At 33.8% G+C, this 20,219-nt stretch overlaps 1 protein-coding gene across 6 annotated transcripts in view; it reads right to left on the reverse strand.

Moving 5' to 3' along the window:
- RUNDC3B (RUN domain containing 3B) overlaps nucleotides 1–20,219 on the reverse strand; it is a 174,385-nt gene that overhangs the window by 75,518 nt on the left and 78,648 nt on the right. For all 6 annotated transcript variants that reach the window (XM_017536497.1, XM_017536494.1, XM_017536496.1 and 3 more), the window contains 2 exons: nucleotides 17,046–17,135; nucleotides 15,366–15,446 (listed from right to left, as the gene is read on the reverse strand). In XM_017536497.1, the coding sequence (XP_017391986.1) occupies nucleotides 15,366–15,446; nucleotides 17,046–17,135 (171 nt within the window). The remainder of the gene's footprint in view (nucleotides 1–15,365; nucleotides 15,447–17,045; nucleotides 17,136–20,219) is intronic.

Here is a 20,219-nt window from a genome sequence, read left to right on the forward strand (position 1 = left end):
TTTTTGCCCTGGAATCTACTGTCCTGGTTCTCTGCTCAGTCCCCTTTTTAAACAGACGAATGGGTGACTTCCCATGGCTCCAGTCTCCAGCCAAAAGGGCACCCGGACCGGTGTATTTTGTACGGAGAACTGCTGCTCCGGGGCACCGACAAAGCAGCCGTGGGGCAAAGCAGCGGCACTGGCCGGCACAGCCGCGCCGAAACAGCCATGCTGGTGACCTATGGAGCTCCTCCACCTGGGAATTTCCTAGTCTGTGGGCAATAAAAATGCGGCATCCTCTGCGCTTTTGCTGGGAGCTGCAATCCTGAGCTGTTCCTAAACGGCCATCTTGGATCCTCTAAATTTTAAATCTGCATATTAAAATTAATGGGTAGCATAAAAGAAAAGTCATGTGTACAACTTTCAAACTAGTAGGGGAATAAAATGAGAGAAAAGAGGAATTTGTAAAAGGCAAGAACGAAGAAAGGATACAAAAAGAAATACAAAATCATAGAATGAGTAGAAGGCAAAAAATTCAATAGTTAATATCATTCCAAATGTATCATAAAATATCCTACCACTTCAGTTAAAAGACGAAGCCTGCCAGAGTAGATATTTTAAATTCCAGGTAAGTATTAAGTATCATTTTTAAACACATACTTAAAGACATAAGGTTGAAAACAATGTATTTCATAAATTCTTGGTGTATATTTTTAAATATATTAACATATCTGAAATCAGAGTACACAGCTTATAATCGATAACATCTCACTATTGCTGTCATGCCATTTTCTTACATAATAATGCCCTCTCAACTGAGATGCATTTACAATGGAAAGCATGATAGATTAGATGAAATATGGTTTTAAAAAGATAAGAATATACTAGAAAAATATTAACCAAAAGAAAATTGGTGGGAATCTTAATATCATACAAAATGGACTTACAGTTTACAAGGAAAATATTCTTCTCAAATTCTTAGGGAGAGGATGATGTCACCAATACACCATTAGTTTTTCAAGCAGGCAGTATGAGAAGGGAAAATAAAGTCTATTTCATGTATAAATTCATACACACATAGACGTAAAAATTCTAACAAAATATTTAAAATTGAATACAAGGGATTAGAATACACTATTGTTCATGATGAGTTTATTTCAGAAAGACAAGGAAATGTAAAGGACATTTAAACATTTCTATTAATGTAATTTACCACATGAACGCATTAAAGGAGAAAAACTATATGAATAATTTTAATACACGCAGGAAAAACGTGATGCATTTGCAAGACTCATTCATTTTTTAAAAACAAATAAGAAGCCAATTTAAAAAAGTACCCCATAGCACATTAAGAATAGAAGAAAACATTCTTAACCAAATAGAGTATTCATAACCAAAAACCCAGAGCAAATATAATATTCAATGGTAAAACATCAAAAATATCTTATAAGGTCAAGCCCCAAAACAAGAATGCCCAGAATTATCTTATTTATTCATTTGTATACTTATATACACCTTTATGTCTGTTTCATAAATTGTTTATATATAAAGAACTGGAAATATATCCTGTTAACAAAGAATAGTGGGAGAAATTCTGGTCTTCTGATAGTGATCAATTATCATGCTCACCTTTTCCCCCAGGGGATCATATAAAAACCACAAAGAGAACAAGAGACAAAAAACATAAAGTGTACTTTTGGCAAAATGAATCATAAAATATGTGGCTTTTGTGTTTGGCGTTTTTCACATGTTTTCAAGGTTTAGCCATGTTGTAGTTGGTATCAATGCTTCACTCCATTTTAAGGCTGAGTAGTACTCCATTGCATGGATACACCACATTTTTTGTATATTCACTAACTGATGAACACTTCTGTTGTGTCCATTTTGGGCTATTAAGAATAATGAACATTTATGCAGAAGTTTTTGTTTGATCATATTTTTTCATTTCTCTTGGGTGGAAAGAGAATTGATATCTAGGAGTAGAATTTCTGAATCACATAATAATTCTGTATTTAATTTTGAGAAATTATCAAATTTATTTCTACAGTAACTGCATCATTTTACATTTCCACCAGAAATGCAGCTTCTCCACATCCTCACCAATACTTATTACATTTTGTTGATTTTGGATATAGCTACCCCTGTGAGTAAAAAGTGATGTCTTACTGTGGTTTAAATTTGCATTTCCCTAATGACTAATGATGTTGAGTATCATTTCAAGTAGTTCTTGGCCCTGCATACCTTCTTTGGAGAAATGTTTATTCAAGTCCTTTGCCCATTTTAAAATTGAGTTGTTTATATTTGTGTTGCTAAGTTGCACCAGTTCTTCATATAATCTAAATACGAGACCCTGATTTTGTATATGATTTGCAAAAATTATCTCTAAAGTCTCTGGATCACTCTTTCATTTTTTTTATTGTATCCTTTGGTAATGCAAGTTTTTAATTTTGACAAAGACCAGCTTATCTATTTTTTTCTTAAGTTATTTACATTTTTGGTGTCATATTAAAAAACAATTGTCTAATTTAGGATTATGAAAAATTTACACCTATCTTTTCTTATAAGATTTTATAGTATTAGCTCTTACATTTGGGTCTTAGATCCACTTTGGAATTAATTTTTGCATTTCATATGAGTTTACGGTCCAAATTCATTCATTTGCACATGCATATTCAGTTGTCCCACCATCATTTGGTGAAAACACTATTCCTTCTCCATTGAATGGTTTTGTACCCTTTTCAAAACTCCACTGACCATAAACATATGGGTTTATTTTCAGAATTTTAACTTAATTCTGTTGATTTATATGCCTATGCTTGTGGTAGCAGCATATTCTTTTTTTATTACTGGGACTTTGTAGCAAATTCTGAAATTAGGATGTATGAGTCCTCTGATGTTGTATTTGTTTTTCAAGATTGTTTTGGCTCTTTAGGGTCCCTTTGCAATTCCACACAAACTTTGGGATTAGCTTGTCCATCTCTACAAACAAAAAAGAATGTTGGAATATTGACAGCAACTGAATTGAATTTGCAGATCAATTCAGAAGTATTGCCATCTTAAGAATATGAAGTATTTCAATTCATTAATAAGGGTATCTTTTTATTTACTTACATCTTCTTCAATTTCCCTTAACAATGTAGCATCTATAAGTTTAAATTAATTAAAATTAAATTTAAATGAAAAATTCCTCAGTCACACTAGTTACATCTGAAGTACCGAATGCCACATGTGGCTAGTGGCTACTGTATTAGATAACACCAACTAAAGAAATAGGTATGTGTGGGCATTTTAGTTATACTAATGGTAATTGATGTTATGAATCAGTAAGTATGAATAGGCTAAAATCTCCCATTAAGAAAAAAACAAACCTGTATCACAGAACAAAACCCAAGTACAAACTGCACAAATGAAATATATTTAAAACCAAATTATTTATTTATAGTTTATTTTAGAGCTTTGATGTAAAAAAATTCAGGGAGAGTCTAACTTTTAAATAATTATTTTTAAAATTTTTAATGGTTATGGGTACATAACAGGTGGGGTATATATTTATGGGGTACATATGATGTTTGATTCAAGACTTTAATATGCAATAATCATGAAAGGTAATTGAGGGTATCTATCACCTCCATGATTTTATATATATTATATATATATATTATAATATATATATTAAATATATATTAATATATAATATATATAATCTCATATATATTATATATATTATATATTTAATATATATTATATATAATATATAATATATATATAATCTCACTCTGTTGCCCAGATTGGAAAGAAATGGCATGACCACAGCTCACTGTATCCTCAAACTCCTGAGCTTAAGCAACTCCCTACTCTCAGCCTCCCAAGTGGCTAGAACTACAGGCAAGCACCACAACAATTGGCTAATTTTTCAATTTTTTGTAGTGACAGAGTCTCATTATGCTACTCAAGCTAGTGTTGAACTCCTGGCCTCAAGTGATTCCCCTGCCTCAGCCTCCCAGAGTGCTGGGATTACAGGCATGAGCCTCCATCCCCAACCACATTTATCATTTCTTATGTTAGGAATATCCCAGTTCTACCCTTTTGGTTATTTAAAAATATACAATAAATTACTATTGACTACAGTCATCCTGTTGGTCTATAAAATACTAGATCTTATTCATTCTAATTTTGTTTTTATAACCATTAACCATCCCGACTTTTCTCCCCTTCCCTGCTACCCTTTCCAGGCTGTGCTAACCATCATTCTATTCTCTATCTTCATGAGTTTAACTATTTTAATTGCTCCCTCATAAGAGCGAGAATATGGGAAATTTGTCTATGTCTGGCTTATTTCACATAACATAATGTCCTCTAGGCCCATCCATGTTGTGGCAGATGATACGATTTCATTCTTTTTTATGGCTGAATAATATTCCATTGTGTATATATACCACATTTTCTTTTTTCTTTTTTAATTATACTTTAAGTTCTGGGGTACATGTGCAGATCTTTCAGGATTGTTACATAGGTATACACATGCCATGGTGGTCTGCTGCCTCCATTCCCCTGTCACCTACATTAGGTATTTCTTCTAATGTTATCCTTCCCCAATCTCCCTACCCCCTGCTATCCCTCCCCTAGACCCCATCCCCCAACAGACCCTAGTATGTGATGTTTCTCTCCCTGTGTCCATGTGTTCTCATTGTTCAACACCCACTTATGAGTGAGAACATGTGGTATCTGGTTTTCTGTTCTTGTGTCAGTTTGCTGAGAATGATAGTTTCCAGATTCATCCATGTCCCTGCAAAGGACATAAACTTAATCCTCTTTTATGGCTTCATAGTATTTCATGATGTATATATGCCACATTTTCTTTATCCAGTCTATTCTTGATGGGCATTTGGGTTGGTTCCAAGTCTTTGCTATTGTAAACAGTGCTGCAATGAATATACATGTGCATGTGTCTTCATAATAGAATGATTTGTAATCCTTTGTATATACCACATTTTCTTTAGCCATTCATCCGTTCATGGATACTTAGTATGATCCCACATCTTAGCTATTGTGAATAGTGCTGAAATAAACTTGGGAGTACAGATATCTCTTTTATATATTTACTGATTTCCTTTCTTTTAGATATATATTGAGCAGTGAGGCTGATGGATCATATGGTAGTTCTTTTCTAAGTGTTTTGAGAAACGTTCATACTGTTCTCCGTAGTGGTTGTACTAATTTACATTCCCACTAGCAGTGTAGAAGGGTTCCCCTTTCTCCATATCCTTGCCAGCATTCATTATTGCCTGTCTTTTGAATAAAAGACATTTCAACTAGAGTGAGATGATATGTCATCGTAGTTTTGATTTTCACTTCTCTGTTGATTAATGATGTTGTGGACTTTTTCACATACCTGTTGGACATTTGTATGTCTCCTTTTGAGAAATGTCCATTCAGATATTCAGATCTTTTGCACACCTTTTAACTGGATTATCTGACTTTGTGTCTTATTGAGTTGTTTGAGCTCCATATATATTCTGGTTATTAATCCCTTGTCAGATGGGTAGCTTGCAAATATATTCTCCCACTCTGTGTGTTGTCTCTTCACTTTCTTTATTACTTCCTTTGCTGTGCAGAAACCCTTTAACTTGAGGTAATCTCATTTGTCCATTTTTGCTTTCGTTGCTGTGCTTTTGAGGTATTACTAAGGAAATCTTTGCCTGGGCCAATCAATGACCTGCATTTTTCCCAGTGGTTTTTTTTTTTTTTTTTTTTTTTTTTTTTNTTTTTTTTTTGTAGTTTCATAGTTTCAGGCCTTCTTATCTTTTGAGACTAGGTTTTGCTTTGTTGCTCAGGCTGGAGTACAGTGGCACAATCAGGACTCAATGTGGCCTTGAACTCCTAGGCTCAAGTGATTCTCCCACCTTGGCCTTTCAAGTAGTTGGGATTACAAGTGTGCAACACCATGCCCAGCTGTTTTTGAAAGATTTTTGCAGGGACAGCGTCTCACTGTGTTGCCTATACGGGTCTCAAACTCCTGACTTCAAAAGATTCTCCTGTTTTGGCTTCCAAAGTGCTGAGATTAAAGGCATGAGCCACTGCACCTGGCCTCAGGTCTTAGATTTAAGTCTTTAATGCATTTTGATTTGAGTTTTCTATATGGCAAGAGATTGGGGCCTACTTTCATTCTTTTGCATATGAATATCCAGTTTTCCCAGCACCATTTATTTAAAATTGTCCTTTCCCCAAGTCAGATTCTTGACCTTTCTAGAAAATCAGTGTACTGTAGATGCATGGATTTATTTCTGGATTTCTATTCGGTTCCATTGGTCTGTATGTCTATTTTTATGCTGGTACCATGCTGCGTTGGTTACTATAGCTCTGTAGTATTAGGTGATGTTGGTACCATGCTGCTTTGGTTACTATAGCTCTGCAGTATTAGTCAGGTGATGCTGGTACCATGCTGCTTTGGTTACTATAGCTCTGTAGTATTAGCTGGATAATTTGATTCTTCCAGTTTGTTTATTTTTGTTCATGATAGCTTTGGCTACTCTGGGTCTTTTGTAGTTCCATATAAATTTTGGAATAATTTTTTCTATTTCTCTGAAGAATGTCATTGGTATTTTGACAGCAAATATATTGGGTCTATAGATTGCTTTGCATGGTATGGACACTGAATCTTCCAGTTAATGAAAGTGGAATATCCTTCCAGTTTTTTGGTGTTCTCTCCAATTTCTTTCATATTTTATAATTTTCATTGTAGAGATCTTCTACTTCTTTGGTTAATTCTTAGGTATTTAATTTTGTTTGTGGCTCTTGTAAGTGGAATTGCTTTGCTTCTTTTTCAAATTGTTCACTGTTGGCATATAGAAATGCTACTGATTTTTGTATGTTGACTTCGTATCATACAACTTTACTGAACTTGTTTATCAGTTCTAAAAGGTTTTTAGTAGATCCGTTATTCCATTTATAGAAAGTGAAAATCAAGCATAACTAATCTATAGTATGTAGGCGGTAAGGTACATTCTTAGAGTAAAATACAAAAGAAAAGCAATGAAGTCATTACAAAAAATGTATGATTACAGTAACTATGTCTCAGGAGCTGGTTAGGGGTTGCAATTTTGAAGTGATAAAAGCAGGCTTTCACAATGCTGACAATATTTTCTTTATACTTAGAGTGGTGATCGCTCATTATACACTTCATAATTTTTTATGCTATACATTTATGTTTTATCTATTTTTCTTTGTGAGTTTTACTACACAATAATATGTTTAAAAGGTCCACAGAGGACATACAGTTAGAATTTTTGACAACGCTCAATGTCATGGTCTGGGGATTGGAGGTGAGACCAGGAGGAGGGAGAGAGTATTACCTAACTATTATGATTTCTTCAAACAGTGCATATCCCAAACAATATATATAACATATTTCATCTATTCCAGGACAAAATCAAAATCAAGTAACACAATTACTTTATACACCAGGAAAGGAAAAACAATGCTGACAAACTATGGCACAACACCATTTGTGAGAAATAATGAAATGTAAAACAAGGAAGTATATCTTAAAATTTGTGGAATATGGTATTTAGAGAATAACTATTATACTTCTCACTTATTCAAATTGCTACTTTTTTAATATAAATTTTTAAAAATGTTTTAAGGGAGTAAATAAGCCATAACCTACCAATCTGGTTTAAGTATAGTCCAAAGGCCTACAGCAATCTAAACAAATTCAGGCACCTTTTGTCATTGAAATTATAAAGGAGTATTTTGCTATATTGGACATGAAAAATATTAGTAAGGCAAAACAAACCTGACATAAGCTTTATAGATTATTATTCACTTAGATTAATAAAAACTCAATTATATTCCAACTTTTTTGGGCTTTTTTACAATATTAAATTTATATAAATAAAAAATCTTAACAGGAGTTTTTATGAATTAAAAAAAAATTAAAGCAATTGTCCTATATGATTCCCTAAAAACAATGCCCTAAACTTATAATATTAAATTTATATAAATAAAAATATCTTAACAGAACTTTCTATAAATTAAAAAAGGAAAGATTAACTCATTTGTCCTACATAAGTCCCTAAAAACAATGTCCTAAATAAAAGGATATCCTAGGCTGGGTGCAGTGGCTCATGCCTGTAATCCCAGCACTTTGGAAGGCCAAGGTGGGTGGATCAACTGAGGCCAGGAGATTGAGACCATCTGGTCAACATGGTGAAACCCCGTCTCTACTGAAAATATAAAAATTAGCTGGGCATGGCAGCATGTGCTGGTAGTCCCAGCTACTTGGGAGGCTGAGGCAGGAGAATTGCTTGAACCTGGGAGGCGGAGGTTGCAGTGAGCCAAGACTGTGCCACTACATCACTGCACTGCAGCCTGGTGACAGAGTGAGACTCCGTCTCAAAAAAGAAAAAAAAAGGATATGGTAAAATCAAGAACTTAATATTTAATTTGGTGAAACTTAACAATTACCAAAATTTACATTAAAAAAGAAATATATCTCAGGTGTTAATATGTATTTAACCAAATCTCTACAAGTTATAATCCTCTCCTGCCCCACTCCCCCAAAAATGTACCATAAGTCTTAACATGAAAAATAAGTCTCCTATCTCACTCTATCCTCCTCCGATTCCATTCTTATAGGACAATATTTTTTAATTTTTTTACTCTTCATATAAATTACCTCCATTATAGTATCTTCCTATTTAGGTGCCTTTCTCTTGCCTGACTGCTCTAGCTAGGACTTCCAATGCTATTTTGAATAGAAGTGGTGCGAGAGGGCAACTTTGTCTTATGCCAGTTTTCAAGGGGAATGCTTCTAGATTTTATCCATTCAGAATAATGTTGGCTGTAAGTCTGTCATAGATAGCTCTTATTATTTTGAATAATGTCCTTTCAATATGTAGTTTATTGAGAGCTTTTAATGTGAAGAGGTGCTGAATATTATCAAAAGCCTTTTCTGTGCCTTTTCAGATCATCATTGGTTTCTGTCATTAGTTATGTTTATTTGATGAATCACATTTATAGATTGTGTATGATGAACCAACCTTATATCCCTGGGATAAAGTCTACTTGATTATGGTGGATTAGCTTTTTGATCTGCTGCTGGATTCAGTCTGCCAGTATTTTGGCAAGGATTTTTATATCAATGTTCATCAAGGATACTGGCCTAAAATTTTCTTTTTTTGTTGTATCTCTGCCAGGTTTTGGTATTAGGATGATGCTGGCCTCTTAGAATAAGTTGGGGAGGAGTCCTTCCTCCTCGATATTTTGGAATAGTTTCATTAGAAATAGTATCAGCTCTTCCTTGTACATGTGGTATAATTGGCTGTGAATCCATCAGGTTCTGGGCTTTTTTTTTTTGGTTGGTTGGTTGGCTGTTTATTACTGATTCTATTTCAGAGCTTGTTACTGTCTGTTCAGGTAATCAATTTCTTCCTGGTTCAGACTTGGGAGGGTGTATGTGTCAAAGAGTTTATCCATCTCCTGTAGGTTTTCTAGTTTGTCTGCATAGAGGTGTTCATAGTAATTTTTGTTTCTGTGGGGTCTGTGGTAACATCCCTTGTCATTTCTAATTGTGTTTATTCGGATCTTCTCTCTTTTCTTCTTTATTTTTCTAGCTTGGGACCTATCTTATTTTTTCAAAAAACCAATTCCTGTATTTATGTTTTGAATGATTTTTTGTGTCTTGATTTCCTTCAGTTTAGCTCTGATTTTAGTTATTGTCTTCTGCTAGCTTTGGGGTTCATTTGTTCTTGCTTCTCTAATTCTTTCAGTTGTGATGTTAGGTTGTTAATTTGAGATCTTTCCTACATTTTCATGTGGACATTTAGTGGTATGAATTTCCCTCTTAATGGTGCATTAGCTCTGTCTCACAGGTTATGGTAAGTTGTATCTTTGTTCTTATTGGTTTCAAAGAACTTCATAATTTCTGCCTTAATTTCATTATTTACCCAAAAGTCATTCAGGAGCTGTTGTTTAATTCCTATGTAATTGCATTGTTCTGAGTGATTTTTGGAGTCTTGACTTCCATTTTAATTGTGTTATGGTCCAAGAGTGTGTTTGGTATGATTTTGGTTATTTTGCATTTGTTGAGGATTGTTTTATGTCCAATTATGTGGTCAACTTCAGAGTATGTGCCAAGTGGTGATGAGATGAATATATACTCTGTTATTTGGGGGTGGAAAGTTCAGTATCAGTACTGCACAAAGCCCTTTTGAGAACAAAAAGTTCACCATTACCAGGTCATCACTATAAATACTGCTAAAAGGAACTTTAAATCTTGAAACAAATCCTGGAAATGCATCAAAACAGAACCTCTTTAAAGCATAAATCACACAGGACCTATAAAACAAATATACAATTTAAAAAGAAAAAAAAAAACAAAGCACACAGGCAACAAGAGTGCCATGAATGCATGGTACCTCACATTTCAATACTAACGTTGAATGTAAATGGTGTAAAAAGCTCCACTTAAATGATACAAAACTGCACAATGTATAGGAACTCACCAACCAACAATTTGCTGCCTTCAGGAGACTCATCTAATACATAAAGACTCATATAAACTTAAAGTAAAGGGGTGGAAAAGGCATTTCATGCACATGGACACCAAAAGTGAGGAGGAGGAGCTATTCTTATATCAGATAAAACAAACTTTAACAGCAGTTAAAAGACGCAAAGAGGGACATTATACAAGGGTAAAAGGCCTTGTCCAACAGGAAAATATCAATCCTAAATGAATATGCACCAAACACAGGAGCCCATAAATTTATAAAACAATTACTAATAGACATAAGAAATGAGATATACAGCAACACAATAATTGTGGGGGACTTCAATACTCCACTGACAACACTAGACAGGTCATCAAGACAGAAACTCAACAAAGAAACAATGGATTCAAACAATACCCTGGGACAAATGGACTTAAATAATACATACAGAACAGTTCATCCAACAACAGCAGGATACACATTCTATCCCACAGCACATGAAACCTTCTCAGATAGACCATGTGATAGGCCACAAAACAAGCTTCAATAAATTTAAGAAAGTTGAAATTTTATCAAGCACTATCTCAGACCACAGTGGAATAAAACTGGAAATTAACTCGAAAGGAACCTTCAAAATCATGCAAATACACAGAAATTAAATAACCTGCTCCTGAATGAGCACTGGGTCAAAACCAAAATCAAGATGGAAATTTAAAAATTCTTTGAAATGAACAACAATAAAAATTCCGTGAAATGAACACAACTTATCAAAACCTGTGGGATACAGCAAAGATGGTGCTAAGAGGAAAGTTCATAGCCCTAAATGCCTACATCAAAAAGACTGAAAGAGTGCAAACTGACATTCTAAGATCATGCCTCAAGGAACTAGAGCAATAAGAACAAACCAAACCCAAACCCAGCAAAAGAAAGGAAATAACCAAGATCAGAGCAGAACTAAATGAAATTGAAACAAAAAATATATGTAAAAGATAAATGAAACAAAAAGCTGTTTCTTTGAAAAGATAAATAAAATTAATAGACCATCAGCAAGATTAACCAAGAAAAGAAGAGAGAAAATAACCTCACTAAGAAATGAAACAGGAGATATTACAACTGACACCACTGAAATACAAAAGATCATTCAGGGCTACTCTGAACACCTTTATGCATATAAACTAGAAAACCTAGAAGAGATGGATGAATTCCTGAAAAAAATACACCCCTCCTAGCTGAAATCAGGAAGAATTAGATACACTGAACAGATCAATAACAAGCAGAGATATTGAAATGGTAACGAAAACGTTACCAACAAAAAAAAGTTAAGAACCAGACGATTCACAGCAGAATTCTACCAGACATTCAAAGAAGAATTGGTACCAAACCTTTTGACATGATTCCACAAGATAGAGAAAGAAGAAACCTTCCCTAATTCATTATATGAAGCCAGCATCACCCTAATACCAAAACCAAAAAAGGATATAACCAAAAAAGAAAACTATGGACTAATACCCTTGATAAAAATCCTTAACAAAATACTAGCAAACTAAATCCAAGGACATATCAAAAAGATAATCCACCATGATCCAGTGGGTTTCATACCAGGGATGCAGGGGTGGTTTAACATACACGAGTCAATAAATGTGATACACCACATAAATAGAATTAGAAGCAAAAATCACGTGATCATCTCAATAAATGCTGAAAAAGCATTTGACAAAATCCAGCATATCCTTTTATGATTAAAACTCTCAGCAAAATTGGTATACAAGGGACCTACCTTAATGTAATAAAAGTCATCTACGACAAACCCACAGCCAACATAATACTGAATGGGGAAAAGAAGCATTCCCTCTGAGAACTGTAACAAGACCAGGATGCTGACTCCCACCACTCCTCTTCAATATAGTACTGGAAGTCCTAGCCAGAGCAATCAGACTAGAGAAATAAATAAAGGGCATTCAAATCGGTAAAGAGAAAGTCAAACTGTCACTGTTTGCTGACGATATGATCATTTACCTTGAAAGCCCTCAGGATTTCTCCAGAAAGTTCCTAGAATTGATAAAAGAATTCAGCAAAGGTTCTAGATACAAGATTAATGTACACCAATCAGTAGCTCTTCCATACACCAATAGCAAACAAGCAGAGAATCAAATCAAGAGCTCAATCCCTTTTACAATAGCTGAAAAACAAAACAAAATAAAATACTTAGGAATATACCCAACCAAGGAGTTGAAAGACCGCTACAAGGAAAACTACAAAATACTGCTGAAAGAAATCATAGATGACATGAACAAATGGAAACACATCCCATGCTCATGGATGAGTAGAATCAATATGGTGAAAATGACCATACTGCCAAAAGCATTTTACAAATTCAATGTAATCCCCATCAAAATACCAACATCATTCTTCACAGAATTGGAGAAAAACATTCTAAAATTCATGTGGAACCATAAAAGAATCCTCATAACCAAAGCAAGACTAAGCAAAAAGAACGTATTTGGAGGCATCACACTACCTGATTTCAAACTATACTCTATGGCAATAGTCACCAAAACAGTATGGTACTGGTACAAAAAACAGGCACACAGGCCAATGGAACAGAATAGAGAACCCAGAAATAAACCAAAATACTTAAGCCAACTGATCTTCGACAAAGCAAACAAAAACATAAAGTGGGGAAAGGATGCCCTTTCAACAAATGATGCTGGGATAATTGGCTAGCCATATATAGGAGAACAAAACTGGACCCTCATCTCTCACCTTATACAAAAATCAACTCAAGAGGGATTAAGGATTAAAACCTAAGACCTGAAACTATAAAACTTCTAGAAGATAACATAGGAAAAACCCTTCTAGATATTGGCTTAGGCAAGGATTTCATGACCAAGAACCCAAAAGCAAATGCAAGCAAAACAAAGATAAATAGCTGGGACCTAATTAAACTAAAGAGCTTTTCTATTGCAAAAGGAACAGTCAGCAAACAGCCCACAGAGTGGGAGAACATCTTTACAATCTATACATCTGACAAAGGACTAACATCCAGAATCTACAGAGAACTCAAACAAATCAGTAAGAAAAAAACAATCCCATCAAAAAGTGGGCTAAGGACATGCATATACCATTCTCAAAAGAAGACGTACAAATGGCCAACAAACATACGAAAATGCTCAACATCACTAATGATCAGTGAAATGCAAATCAAAACTGCAATGCAATACCACCTTACTCCTGCAAGAATGACCATAATCAAAAAATCAGAAAACAGTAAATGTTGGCATGGATGCAGTGAACAGGGAACACTCCTGCACTGATAGTAGGTATGTAAACTAGTACAGCCACTATTGAAAACAGTGTGGAGATTCCTTAAAGAATTAAAAGTAGAACTACCATTTGATCCAGGAATCTCACTACTGGGTTGTGTGCCCAGAGGAAAAGAAGTTATTATTTGGAAAAGATACTTGCACATGCATGTTTATAGCAGCACAATTAATAACTGCAAAATCGTGAAACCAACCCAAATGGCCATCAACTGAGTGGATAAAGAAACTGTGGTATGTATATACACAACGGAATTCTACACAGCCATAAAAAGAAATGGATTAACAGCATTTGCAGTGACCTGGATGAGACTGGAGACTATTATTCTAAGTGAAGTAACTCAGCAATGGAAAACCAAACATCCATATATTTTCACTGATATGTGGGAGCTAAGCTATGAGGACACAAAGGCTTAAGAATGACATAAAGGACTTTGGGGACTGGGGGGAAGAGTGGGAGGAAGGTGAGGGATAAAAGTCAATAAATATGGTACAGTGTACACTGCTCAGGTGATGGGTGCTCCAAAATCTCACAAGTTACCTTTGAAGAACTTACTCATATAATCAAATACCACCTGTACCCCAATAACTTATAGAAAAAAAAGAAGTATAAAGATATCATTCTAGTCAGGAAATCAATCTTTCAAGCAGACCTCAGAAACATCTATAGATGTCATTAATTAATATTCAAGGCTGATGAGATTGTGGGAAATCCAGAATTCTCACACAATATTGGTAAGAGAATAAATTGTTACGACTCTTCAAAAGACATGTTTTAAGAGTCATCAGATTTTTCACAAATTTACCTGAATATCTGACAATTTATAATGAAAACAAAAGGAAAATTTATTTGTATAAGAATGTTATTTATCCTTTCTTAAAGCGAAAAAATGGAAAACAATCTAAACACTGAATTACAGTTTTGAAATCTCAATAGACTATTTTAGAGCTATTAAAGTTATCATAATGACTATAGCAATATAAATGCTTTTGTTATTTTGAATAAAAGCATTATTGAATAAATGCTTTTGTTACTTTAAAAAGCTTCATGCTAGGATTACAATTATGTTAAAAAGTGTATATTTACATAAAAAGTGTGTATTTTTAAAATAATAAATACCAAAAATGCAACTGGAGTTTCTACCCTTTAACGATTTCTGATACTGAAAGAAATGTTTAGTACAAAGTAGTTTTTTTTTTTTTGAGATGGTGTCTTGTTCTGTTGCCTAGGGTAGAGTACAGTGGCAAGATCTTGGCTCACTGAAACCTCTGTCTCCTGCGTTCAAGCAATTCTCCTGCCTCAGCCTCCTGAGTATCTGGGATTACAGGTGCACGCCACCTTGCCCAGCTAATTTTTGTATTTTTGTTAGTAGAGACGGGGTTTCACCATGTTGTCCAGGCCGGTCTCGAATTCCTGACCTTGTGATCTGCCCACCTTGGCCTCCCAAAGTGCTGGGATTACAGGCATGATCCACCATGCCCAGCCAGTACAAAGTAGTTTTAATCAAACAAACATTGCACAAGACATTTAATTTTAAATAAATTTTTTAAAAACATATCTCAAAATGTCACATACCTTTGGATATACTTCAAATATGGTGTATAGTCTATTACAGCAGGAAAGCTGCCATCCAGTCCCTCTCCCTTTAGGCAGAAACTAATACAACAGAAAATAAATATTTCATATTAATACATAAAATTTTAAACCAAAGTTAAGTTTTATGAAAAATCTCTTGCCAGAGACATTTCGCTCATCAAACTGCAAGTGAATTTTTTGTCGGCAATTTAATTATTACTTGTCACAAATAAATGCCTGAATAAAATATTCTACCTTCAATACCAGTGACAAGGCATTGTGCAAATTAATACACTGTCAATGGGTTACATTAAACCAACAGTTAACATTCTCATCCCATTTTTTTTTTTTTTTTTGAGACAGAGTCTTGCTCTGTCACCCAGGCTGGTGTGCAGTGGCACAATCTCAGCTCACTGCAGCCTCTGCTTCCCGGGTTTCAGTGATTCTCCTTCCTCAGCCTCGTAGGTAGCCGGGTTTACAGGTGCCTGCCACCACACCCAGCTGATTTTTGTATTTTTAGTAGAGACAGGGTTTTGCCATGTTGGTCAGGCTGGTCTCAAACTCCTGACCTCAGGTGATCTCCCTGAGTTGGCCTCCCAAAGTGCTCGGATTACAGATGTGAGCCACATTATCTGGCCAGTTTTTTTTTAAACGATAAAACAGCAAACAAATGAACAAAAATAAGCCTGTAAAACATTTAGACAGAGCCAGTGACACGAGATATAAAAAGTTAACATCCACAGAGGAATCAAAAAGACAATCTTCATATTCCATCTATCATGTTCATCCTCAACAATTAAGCTAATTTACCTAATACTAGCTTATTAAATCTTAATACAGTTAGACTTATAAAATGACAAATGTTTAGAAAAGGGACTGCTTTACTAAAAAAGATAACTTCAGTGAAAATGGGAAGCATTAATTTATCAAGACCCAAAAGTAGAATTTCACTTTTCTTACACTTACTTTGTTAATATTCCTGAATTTTTTAATGTTATATTTCAATAAAAATATAATATTCATTCCTGGTGTTTGCATTTCTTTATAGACAAACCTTTTACTTTTAATACAATGTAAAATCTGGGATCAATTAAAGAAATGAAAAAATGTGTCTATAAATCGAAAAATAACTTATATTGCCCATTTTTAGCACTTGTTATTTGAGTGTGGAACCAGTTCGTCTTGCTGATAATAAAAGCAAATTTTAACAATATTATTTGATATTCTTGATACCTAACATAAGAGACATAAGATACCCGAGATAGCCTGTCAGGATATTTTTTATCTCAACGCATGAGATAATGAGAATCTTTCTGGCTTTGAAACTACTTTTAGTCTATTTCTTTTCATTTTTAAAGCAGTAGCTGAAAAATACTAACAGATAAGATTCAAAGCCTTCTTTCATTGAGGAAGGGAGGTGTTGAGGAATGAGATATAGTTTAAGCTTTCTTTTTATTCAAGCTACAGAGCAAGCCTATCAATTCATTAAGTTTCAGGTAGTCTCTTCTCTGAGAGGAAACCCATTTAGAAAACAAACTGATGTCATTTGAGAGAGAACAACATGAATCAAATAACAATATCCAGCTGTGTGCTTTACTTAGAAAACTGAAAGAAAAAAATCATAAGTAGAAATTATTAAGATGCAGAATTTAAAAACCAAATGCATTTAGTTATAAGTACCTGAAATCAATAGCATTGAGTCCCAGCAGCATGCCAGCAAGCATATTTGCTTCTTCACCCAAGACAATTGCTCCATCTTCATAAAATCTCCTAAAAAATGAAATGGGTGAATATACAAAATGTTAAAAACAAATGGAAATTGGATGGAGAGAAATCATTTAGGGCCCAAACTATTGTAGGAAGAGCTAAATTTTGTTTAATTTATATTTAAACAAAATATATTTCCATCACTTAAGTTTTAAAGATACTTAGAACAAAATAAAAAAAAAAAAAAAAAAAAAAGAAACCCTGAAGAAACCAAAACTTGCCAATATAACAAAAATAATTCTGCTTCCGACTCTCCTAAAATGAATCCCTAAAGTGACTCTTTCAATGGGCCTAGAGTGCCAGCATTTTTCTTTAATAGTGAAGCAATATAAATATAATGTGAAAGGTGGCAAATTCAGAGTTATTACTGATCTATTTTCAAAACTAAGTAGACTTGAGTTCTAATAAATAAAAATAATTTCTGTTTTTCTATAATTCCAAAGATTATTGACTAGATTAAGAACTTAGGAGGTGCACTCATTAGTAATTTATGCTAATCTTAATAGTGGAATCCTAATAAAGCAGATGGGCTACCAATGTGGCTGTATATGAAAAAGAAAGTATTCATTATCTCCTTGACAAAAACGGGAATGTGAATGTATCTTTGCTAATTCCTGTAAAGCCTTCTGTTTTGGTTATCATTAATTTTTAAAATATTTTCAAAAGAAAAATCATAATGTGTGTCTAAGTTATTTTTCTTAAAAAGAATGTAAAATCATTTAATCTACTTCTTTTTAAATGTAGTACTATGTAAAAACTAATTTATATCAGTAACCAGGGATGATTACACTGCTATGTCTATTTGCATTACATATAAGACAGTGAATACCACTCTATACCATCCCACTAAATAAAATGAAACATTTTAGTAAAGGTCTTGCTCTTTTCAGTATTTCTGAGTTTATAAATTCTGCAAAAAATGTAATATGCTCATAATCCTACCACCGATTTTGAATTGTTGTTCACAGCTTACCAAGTACTTTTACAAACATTATTTTCTGTTTCCTTGGACTTACTAAAATTGTTTTTAATGTTTATATAAAAGGAGAAAAACTAAAACTTCCAGCCTAACAAATATTAGTAAAATAAATGGAAGATTTTTTTACATTTTTACTGATACTTGCAAAAAAAAAAACAACCCATAAATTAAATGCAGATGGAATCATCATTAGTTTCAAATTTACCATCAAGAAAAGTATAACATTAAAACAATTTGCACAAGCTTATGTTAAATGAATTGCTTAAGAAAGTCAACCAATTCTTCTTTAAGTCCTATATCTTCTATTAAACCTACTTTTTGTAAAACAATAATATGTAAAAATAACTTAACATATGGTATGGTTCATAAGGAATATTAAATGAATAAAAAGTATAAAACAGAAAAAATAGACAACTATTTACTCCCTGACAGATGCAAGGCTGCAAACAAATACGGTGGGGAGACTAGCTTAGAATAAATGTTTTCTGTTTCCTTGGACTTACTAAAATTGTTTTTAATGTTTATATAAAAGGAGAAAAACTAAAACTTCCAGCCTAACAAATATTAGTAAAATAAATGGAAGATTTTTTTACATCTTTACTGAGGTGTTTTGCAGAAAGATAAATATATTTAGACAAATACATATGTCTGAGACTTTGTCCCTGGTCCAATAGCTAAGTTGGCTATTGGCAGATTATATTATTAACTCCTGGAAGAACTATGCTTCTAATGGTTTCAGACCATTACATTCTATGAGACATATGAATTTAGAAAAAAATTCTGTTTTCTGATACTGGAAATAACTCATTATTCCTAGTACTTCCTATATAAGAAAAGGTCTACATTTTTTTATTCCTCATCTTCAACCCATCATTGTTTAAAAAATACATTCTAAAATCAGCTCAAAACTATTCTTTCTTGCTTTCTAATGTCACCCTTGTATTAGGGAGTACCGAAGAACACCACATCAAAAAATTAACTAGTTTGAGATATATTTTAAAATCTAAAGATCTTTTATATGTGTGTTCATACAGTAAGGTTTTAATGAGTTTTTTTTGGCTTTAGTTTTACTCATTAGTAAATAAGTAAATTTTCTAAGCTAATGATTTAAGCTAAGTAAAATGCTTGCTATATGTAAAATCAGTAATTCCACTGGGAAAAAGCATATCATAAGCATAAGGCCTGATTTACTGTAACAGCAACAGAGTAAAGGAAAAATGGAAGAGGAAAGGCTAGTTAAGAGGACTGCCCACTATATGCCGAACTTTAAAATTATTAGTTCTGGTTAAGAAAAAAATTATGTTTTAGAAAATGTACTTCTGAGATAATATATTTTTAAATAATTCAGTATTTAGAAAACTGAACTGATCTTAGAAGATTATATTTTTATTTAATCAAAGACTTCTATCTGTATGAAAGAGGTAGAAAATGTTTTAAAAAATTAATTTATTCTCTTATGCAAACTAATATACTAATAATTTGACTAAAAGTCTGATTCCTGTGGTCAATACTTTCAAAGATTCCAAAAGATTGTAAAATTTCAACCTTTTCATTTTACCTCATTGAAAAATTGGAACATTAATCTTTGCTTACAAAGCCAAGGTAGTACAATAAATGAGCCACGAGTAAAGCCGGAGATGACTAATCCAATGATAGTCAGGTATATACTAAAACAAATTCCCTTTTTTTTAGTTAAAAATACTTTTTGATCTAAAGAAAATATTTTTATGCCAGGCCTGGTGGCTTATGCCTGTAATCCCAGAATTTTTGGAGGCTGTAACAGGCAGATCCTTTGAGCAACAGGAGTTAGAAATTAGCCTGGGCGACATGGCTACAAAAAATTTAAAAAATTAGCCTGATGTGGTGGCCCTTGCCTGCAGTCCCAGCTACTTGGGAGACTGAGGTGGGGAGACTGAGGTGGAAAGATTGCTTGAGTCAGGCAGAGGTTGCAGTGAGCTGAGATGGCCCCACTGCACGCCAGCCTGGGTGACAGAGCAAAATCCTTTCTAAATGTATATATACACACACACACACACACACACACACACACACGAGAGATAGAGATAGAGATAGAGAGAGAGAGAGAGAGAGAGAGAGAGAGAGAGAGA

Source organism: Cebus imitator, unplaced genomic scaffold (assembly GCF_001604975.1).
Source record: "Cebus imitator isolate Cc_AM_T3 unplaced genomic scaffold, Cebus_imitator-1.0 Scaffold98, whole genome shotgun sequence".
In the NCBI taxonomy this organism is placed as follows: domain Eukaryota; kingdom Metazoa; phylum Chordata; class Mammalia; order Primates; family Cebidae; genus Cebus; species Cebus imitator.